This window comes from Myiozetetes cayanensis, unplaced genomic scaffold, assembly GCF_022539395.1.
Source record: "Myiozetetes cayanensis isolate MyiCay16 unplaced genomic scaffold, myiCay2020 scf5-8, whole genome shotgun sequence".
Lineage (NCBI taxonomy): Eukaryota > Metazoa > Chordata > Aves > Passeriformes > Tyrannidae > Myiozetetes > Myiozetetes cayanensis.
The window spans coordinates 16,511,074-16,519,837 of NW_026087742.1; the positions used below are offsets into that span (position 1 = coordinate 16,511,074).

The 8,764-nt window shown below is 47.4% G+C and overlaps 1 protein-coding gene across 4 annotated transcripts in view; it reads right to left on the minus strand.

Annotated features, from left to right (window-relative positions):
- Positions 1-7,297, minus strand: part of NECTIN3 (nectin cell adhesion molecule 3) — a 43,278-nt gene extending 35,981 nt beyond the window's left edge. The window contains exons 1-2 of one of the 4 annotated variants that reach the window (XM_050331342.1): positions 7,006-7,297; positions 796-873 (exon numbers count right to left, since the gene is read on the minus strand). In XM_050331342.1, the coding sequence (XP_050187299.1) occupies positions 796-873; positions 7,006-7,207 (280 nt within the window). In that variant the 5' untranslated portion in view covers positions 7,208-7,297. Of the gene's footprint in view, positions 1-795; positions 874-5,896; positions 6,543-7,005 lie in introns of those variants that run through there. The other 3 variants (XM_050331344.1, XM_050331343.1, XM_050331345.1) reach the window with 3 other exon arrangements.
- Between the last annotated feature and the right edge of the window lie 1,467 nt (positions 7,298-8,764).

The window sequence follows — 8,764 nt, forward strand, 5'->3', positions numbered from 1 at the left end:
CATAACAACATTACTTCTGTTTCAAGGAAGTTTACCTTTTGAAGTCAAAAGTGCATTGAAGTGTTTAAAACACAGAAATAGCATCACCGGTGAAGGGCTGAGAAGTGGGTTTTTATAATGCAATTATCAATCTTTACAAATATATTCAAAAATGGTATTAGGCTTAACAGCTCTTGACTTTGCTTCTCCAACCTCTAGTAATGATCCTTATCAGAGCTAAGTAGTTGTTTTGTTGTAGCAAGGGCCAACAGATTATGCTGGAGAAATTAAAGGAACTTGGGGAAAAAATTACCCCAACTTAATGCAAGTCAGAGTCAGAAGTCTTGCCCTTTCAATTACTTACATTTGATGTCATTTAACTTATGCTTGATAATCAAGTGGTATGCTTAATAATCAAGTGATTATTCTTCTACCAAATTATGTGCACTGAAATGAAGTAAAGTTAGTTATGCAATCTGAACATGATCTCAACTTCTTCATATTCTTTCTCCAGCATCCACTCATCCTGTTTCTAAGGCTGTCCCAGCAATAATTAGTTTTCAGCTTAACCACCTGCAGCATGGGTGTTATTTCAAGTAAAAAAAGCAACAGAAGTGGGCAAACAATGTCCCCACAAAAAAATGATTAAGTAGAGTTTAAGTCTAACACTCACCTGTAATCTTCTAACTCAAGGGCTAATGAAAGTAACAAATCCAAAAGTAACTAATAAAGTCATCAAGCTAGCTCAGGTGGTTTTTTTCCACTCCTCTGTACACACATCAACTATGGAGACCTGTTTGACTAGTCTTTACTCACCTTCAGCAGAAGATTGCCATTTCAATGACTCCAAATTTTGTACATGCCACTGCACTCCAGGGACAGCACTAGCACCTGCTAAGTATTTAAAACAGTCACTTAAGGAAAACATTCTGTTCTGTACAAACTAATCCCAGGACTAGTTTAAAAAACTATCAAGTTATACCAGCCTTGACTAACAGAAAAGGAGAAAATAGTGAATCTCTGTAGACATATAAAGTTATTTTAAATGTTAGGTAATGAAAGCCTGGGGGAGGGCAGGGTAGGGGGGAGAAATTGGCAAGAGCCTCTACTGCTGCAGATAATAAAAGTGACCTTCTCAATAACATGCTGATGATAAATTTGACCTACCTTAACCTTCCCCAACATTTGGAAAAAAGCAAGGACAGAGGACAGAGACAGAAGTTTCAGGACTTTTAATTTTCTTTATTATTATTATTGCTGTTAATTTTCTTCTATTGCTAACTCAGGGACAGAAAGAGCAATTCTTGAGTTCACATTTGAAACATTTACAACTCTAAAAGTTAATTACCTGAAAGAATGAGGAGAAAAATAACTCCTGAAGCATTAATGTATCGGATAATACAAAAAACTTAGTGCTGTGATTTTACCCTGACTTGGAAGTTGTGCTTTGCCTTAAAGCTCTTCATCATGAGCTTCTGTACTAAGTTGTGTAATAAGCAGCCACTGGCCCAGCTTTTCTAGAACCAGTGTAAATATTGGCCAAGAGCCCCCTCAAGTCTTACTCATACATATCTACACTTCATTTTAACCCACTATCCTCACATCTTTTCACATCCAGGGGAGTAAGACAAGCTCTCACTTAACAGCTTTTTCATCTCTCCCCACTTTATAGACTCATACACAATAATTATTTTCCCCATCAAGGTCTTTACTGCACATTTCACTCTTTAATAGCTTCTCATATATTTCCTTGCATTTTATCCACATTCAGCTATTCTCATATTTTCTTTCTTAGCTCATCTTGTGATTTCTTCCCACACTTACATGATCCTCTTTTCTAAGCAACCCATCTGCTTTCTAACCAGGAATAAAGAATAATGCTAATGACCCCCTTACCTCTAACAAGAAAGCCTGATCAACTTATTTCATGCCTAATGAAGTAATTCATCATCTTCTCCATCCTCTCAATAAAAACACATTACTGCACTTCAGATAGCTATGATCTCTGAGGTGCTGAATACAACTGCCCTTCCAGTAAGTAATTCTCTAAAATCTTATTTTAGACATGCTAATCCTAACAAAAAAACCTCATAGATACACAGAACCACAGAATGGCTTTGGTAAGAAGGTACTTATAAAGATCATATACAGCTCCTCCTCTTCAAACAACAACAGAACCAAAGAACACATGGCATAATGGATTATTAATAATTAGATAATTGCACTTATACACACTCCTCACTAAGAAAATCTGGCCACTTAGCTCATAGTCAACTATCAGGTCCCTTAGAAAATTCCTCCCAGAAACTTCTGCATTACTATCCACATACCAATCAGTAACACAGTCATCAGGGGAAAGAAAAAAAAACAAAACCTTCCAAGTAATGCTGACTCAAACCAACACATTCATTCAAAGCTGGAAACAAAAGTCCAAGTACAAACACAAACTGTGCTAGAGCGAAGCAATCTGTCATCACACAGCCCACCTTTAAGTGGAAAGGTAGCAGGGCTCCAGAGTGAGCAGACAATCTCAGCACTCTCACTCTGCACACTTATCTAACCAGGCTGCAGCCCTACCTTCCGATAAAGAACTTTGTTTGGACAACGCTGCATTCAACCACAGAAGAGCAGGTCAGGCCACCCCCACAGCAGCACAACCGTCTAACACCGGATGGGAAGTCATACTCTTTAAGTTTATTGCTCGTCAACAGATAACCACATCAACACTAATAACAAGGACATTATTTACTGACAGCACTGCACGTAGCTGGCACTTAGCAGGATTATCTTGTAACAGTCTGTATAACAGGTTTTCTATTTTTCTTACCCTACTTTGATTCATTACTAATTTTGTTTCCACAAATTGAGATTTAGACACTTGATTCTAGAGCTTCTTACTCGGTTTTTCCTTTGAGCTCCACAAATGCTCCACTTATTAGCCCCACACACTGATTACTGAAGCAACACACCCCACCTCCTTTTCCCTTTTCACATCAGATGCAATTGACATCTGTGATTTTGCATACCTTAAGAGCTCTACTACCAGCACCTGAAAGGCAATCAGCTGGTACAGGTGCTCTGTAAAGCCAACATATTTTTGCTGCTTCTGCTACAGAGCAGTCCTTTGTTTCTCAATATCACCCTGGCAGCAATACTCCATAAAAGGGATGGGAAAGAAAACAACCTAGATTTGAACATATTTCTGACTCTAATCTCACAAACAAATCCTGCTAGAACCGCCTTTTGTTCAGTATTAAACATATGTCATATTCCACGACACAAAATTAAGTTATTTAAGGAGGCAAGAGAAACACATCATTTAAATCAAGTAACTGTTCAACCTTTATGTAGCACAAGCGGATAAAAAACCATGGCAATTCTTTTATGATACTCCAAGTGTTCAGATCTTAAATAACATTGTACTTCATTTCCATATATATGGGAGCTCTCGCACAGCAGAAGCATCACAGTGTAACAGTTATCTTGAACGTGACAGACCTACCACAATGAAACAGAGCTAAGAACCACTCCAAAGCAGCACACCTCATAATCTAACTAGTTAACCTGTGGTACAGGATGGACAAACTTCTGGCAGGTTTTTTTTTTTTTTCTCCTGATAATCATCAAACAACCCAGATTTAAACTCTCCTCTTTGAAGTTACTCTTATTTCTACCACTGAATTTGCTGTTTCTTCATGCAGCAGTTTCACACACTGCCCAGCCTACTACATAGTTCACCACCACTCCATTCTTTCCAGCTTCTCAAACACCTTCTGTAGTTTTTCCATTCCTTCTCTCTCTATTGTCATATTGACTCACCTAATGTCTCTTTCAAACTGCATTTTTCTCCACACCATTTTCAAAAAATAAATGCATATTCAGTTATGAGTTTCTAAACTATTACCACTGAATTCGACATACAATGAGGAAAAAAGTACATTCTGCCGTCTTTCTGAACACTCTACCATGCTTTCCCATTTCCAAGAGAGTAACCTGGTTTGCCTGACCTCCTGGTTTTGCTATGACTTAACCTGAAAAATAACTGAAAAAGTTTATAGTCAAAGAGATTGTTTTGGTCAATAGTTATCAGGAATTTTTTTTATATATATATATATCATACACTGTATACTTATACCATCCACATCTTTATAATCCACTCCTTCCAGCTCCACTACCATTCTGGAGCCTGTACTCTAAGCTGCTTTGAAAAAAAACCCAAAACATTCAATGAAACTTAACAAGATATATGCCCCACACACTTTTTCTAGCCTTACTAAGAAACTTAACCAACAATTCAATTTGAAAATTATTATTTCCTCAATGAAAAAATGCATCTTCAATATCTTTCCTTTCTATTCACCTCACTTGATGATTTTGCTAATTTTTAATTCATACTTATATTCCAAAAAAACTTCACAAAAAATCTTTTTACTGTGTACAAATTAACGAGGCTCTGAAATTATGAGGAATTTATTTAATAGCACCACAGGTCCTCGTTTACAACATAGTTGAAAAATATTTGTCACAACGCAGAGTAAGTTATTTTATAGATTTAAGGTTATGATGATGTTTCTTATGGATGCCATACATCTCCCCTAGTTCACAGCTATACTGATTTGATCGTACAAATTTAGTACCTATGTATTGAATCATGCACTGTTTGACTGAGAAGTGGAACAATTACTTGTGCATGTTACCTGAACCCAATAGTCTTGCTTTCCTAAGAAGAGCAGTATTTAATAAGCAGGTAAGTTTTTACTCAAAAATCCAGAAGTCGCTGTTATTTCAGATGTCTGATACATTTTCTCTTTTTGTGCCCCCCTTTGGTTTTTTGGTCAGAGTCTTGAGGGGTTTTTGGTAATAATTCTCTGAGGAATTACAGATGAAATAAATCATCATTTCTAACTGTCAGCCCAAATGATTACATAAATATTGTTTTGATTTCATAGTGGCATTATTCTACTTGGGTTTGTATTTTCTGTGGTACCATTTTCAAATCCTCCTTTTGTTATCATTATCAGAATTGGCTGACCAATAGGAGGAAAGGTGACCAAAAGTAATCAGCAGTTTTGAATTCCATCAACATGTAATCATGCTCAGAATGTATATAGGAGCACTCTTAAAAGCCACAGTCATAACAATAGTTTTCCTTCATACTCACGTGTTACAGTTACAACGATAGTGAAAACAATTGTGGGAAATTTCAAGTGGGAAAAAAACCAAACTAAAATCTGAGATATTGACAAAAAACCCAATCTTCCCCTGCTGCTTATCCCACAGTCCAAAAGCCACTAGTAGTTTTTGAAGTTCCCTTTTTCATCCAGAGATTATACTTCAAAACTTTGTGCTTATTTCAACACAACACTGCCGCTTCTGCCAGATGTTCTCAAGTGTTATCAGTACAAGTTCCCAGATGCCAAAAAGAATCTGGGAAGACTGACAACCGAATTACACTCATCAAGACTAAACCGGTAAGTCCCTCCGTGACACGGGGCACGGATGCTCTTAGCTTCATTGTTACTATTATCTTCACATTTAGATATAAAAATAGCTTGTCAAGGTTATGTCAAGTCTGCAGCTTCACCTTTCTAACTGCAAAAGAGCAGAAATAACCCCAAACAACGGGAGAGGAAAACAGCGCTAGTGCAAAAAGTTTGCCGACCCTATGGAAACTAGTCTTCAAGCCTTGAAGTTTTGAAACGTGACGCCTTCTCAATATTTAGAGAGTTAGGAACAATGATCTTTTTTGAAAGCTACATCATTGCCAGAGGGGGGAGACTATTACATACACGAGCACAATCCTACAGCAGCAGCGCCTCAACTCCCTCCCTGAAAAAGCATTTCTCAGATACTACACAACTGCTTTACGGCTTGCAAGTTCCTGGGTATTTTTATCACATGAATCTCCAGAGACTACCTTCTCTAACTTGTTCCTCCTTCATTAAAGAGGGAAGGGACACAGTGTCTCCTATAATAAAATATCCTTGCCAACTATTCATTGCTGCATTGGGAATACAACGGCACGATGACGGTTTTCGATTTGCTCTCGCCCAAGTCCACTTTTATCCCCTCTCATCTTCCACTGCTGTAAAAAAAAAAAAAATGACACCACGTACAGCACACCGCACGCAGCACTAAATAAATAAATAAATAAACAAACAAATTCCTGCTCAGTTTCCAACTGCTACGTCGCCTGTTTGCTTCCCACAGGAAGATGCATGGGAAGTGGGGGCTGGTGATGGCACTTTCCCCCGAGCGGCCACGCCAAGCCCCGCGGGGCCCGGCACCGCAGTGCCCCCGGCAGCAGCCGCTCAGGATGCGGGTGGTGAGAAGCGCACAAAGACACGACCTCACCCCGCAACCGGCGCGGATTCCACCCTCGGCGACGGGCAACAACCACACGGGCCAACAGCGCCGGCAGCAAAGCGAGTACTACCCCAGCCCTCAAGAGCACCCGCAGAACGCCGAGACCCTTCTGTCCTTCCCACAGGCAGGGAAAGGGGACGTGCAGGGCGGGGGGGGAAGCACCCACGAATTCCCGCAAACAAGCAAAATCCCGCCGTTCAGGAAGGGCATTTCAGCGGATAACCTGCCGCCCGCCGGGGGAAGCCCCAGCCCCGCCGGCGGCGGATAAACTTCCCCTGCTGCCCCACCCGGGCCGCGGCCACCCGAGCCCGACCGCTGGGGAACCTCGGCCTCCCGGGACACCCACTCGCCCTCCCGGCGGCGGTGCCGGGGGTTCCCGCGGGGAAGCGCCCGCGGCTCTGCCCGGCGCGGTGCAGGCTCCGGCTCCGACCCTGCTCCGCATCGCTCCCTCCCGCACGACCCCGGCCGCGTCCCGCCCGGCTCCCCCCGCGCAGGGCGGCCGGCAGCCCCCGGCAGCCCCCCACCCCGCCCCGCCGGCCGCCACACAAACTTTCCTTCAACTCGGCCGCGTCCCCCGGCGCTCCCGGGGCTCGGGTTTCTCTCCTCCTCTTCCTCCACCCACCCTCTCGCCCGTCCGCCAAGGGGAAAAGTTCCACTTACTGCAGCAGAAGCGAGAGAAAACCAACCCCAGCAGCCCCAGCCCCGGCCCGGGAGCCACCGCCGAGCGCAGCCGCCGCCGCCGCTGCCGCCACCGGGGGGAGGCACCGCCACCAGCCGCTAGGAAAAGTTCCCGGCGGGCGGCAGGAGCCGACGAAGGGGAAAAACCAGCGGCAGCCTCCGCAGCGGCTCCGGCCCCTGCCATGCTCCGGGCTCGGCTCGCAGTCGCCGCCGCTTCGCCGCCCGGCCGGTCCCGCCCGGTCCCGCTGCCCGCGCCGGCGGCGCCTCCCCACACGGAGCGTGTGTCACTGTGCGGGGCGGGGCGCGCCGCTCCCGCCCTCCTCAGAGCGGGCCGCACCACCCGCCGCAGGGAGGGGGTGCCGAGGGAGGGTGGGAGGCGTGGGCCGTGCGCCTGCACTGCGACCCCCGCCACCTCCCCCCGCCCCGGGGCGAGTCGCCTCGCCCCCGGCCTTCCCCGCCCCGCTGCGTGGGACTCGCAGACGCGCCCCGCGCACCGGGGGGGATACCCGTGGATATCGCGGGCGGCGGGTGGGAGGGGGTGCCACGGCGTCCTCCCCCGAGGGGCTGTTGGTACGTCCCGCCCCGCCCCGAGCGCGGCCGGGGGGCCCGCCCGGCTCCGCCGCCCTCCCCTCGCTCCCGCCCCTCCGGCATCCCCCGCCCCTGCACCGGGACGGGCTGGGCGGCCGCTGCCCCTGGGCTGGGCACGGGCCGGCAGCGCTCGCCCCGGGCGGGGTGCCTGAGGGGGCGGCGGGGGACCGGCCGCATCTCGCTCCGCCAGGCGCGGCCGTTCCCGGTCGCGGGGGGATCCGGCCGGGGCCGCTCCCGGTGTCCCGCGGGTGGCGGACGGGCCGGTTCCCCCTCGGCGGGGCGCCTGCCCGCTGCGCCGGAGCTCCGCGCCGTGGTTTTGCCAACAATAAACTTTCCCGGCGCTGTCCCCTCGTGGGTCGCGCTGCCCCGTGCGGGGCGTGCAGGGTGCGCTGCCCGGGCACCGGCCAGGGGTGCCCCGCTCCCCCTGCGCTTCCAGCGTGGCTGGGGCGGCATCCCGGCGGCACGAGGGGAAGGAGCATCGAGCGCTCGGGGACGGGGCGATGCGGAGCCGTCCCCAGCCCGCAACAGATGGCGGTATCCAAAGGCGGACTCTGGCAGAGCTAAGCGGTCTGAAATCATCTGGGAGCGGAGTGAGCCCTGTGGAGAGAGCAGCGAGGAATACCAAATACGGCCCTGTGCAGTCCTCGCAGAGGGCCCTGCAGGGGTCCGGGGGCAGCAGGCAGGGTTTCTGTCACGCTAGTGCCTGTAGGGATTTTTGGCCGTGCCACAGCACATAGCTGTGCTCCGGGAAAGGCTGTCACCGACGAGGGCAGAGCTGCTCCGCAGGGAGCGATGATGCCCCAGCCACGGGCGCAGACCAGTGCTGTAAGTATAGTCAGGGCAGAGTGGCCACTCGTGAGGCGAAGAGGGAATTCACGCCTTTGCCCAAGGTCCCAGGATTCCAGCTAAGGGCTGTCTCGGAATTAGAGCAGCCTGCAACCAGGTCATAAAATTAAAGGTGACTTTTCAAAGAAATCCAGTTTCTTTGCTGCACCTTTGCGCTGATCGTCAGCTTTGGGGATACAGTGTCAATGGACGTATCCCCAAATTAGATTTTCAACAGTAAAATACAGAAGCTTGAAAAAATTGGCTTGAGAGTCGTGCTTCTTTACAATCTAGGTGTGCATTCTCGTTTCAGATACACTATCCTTGC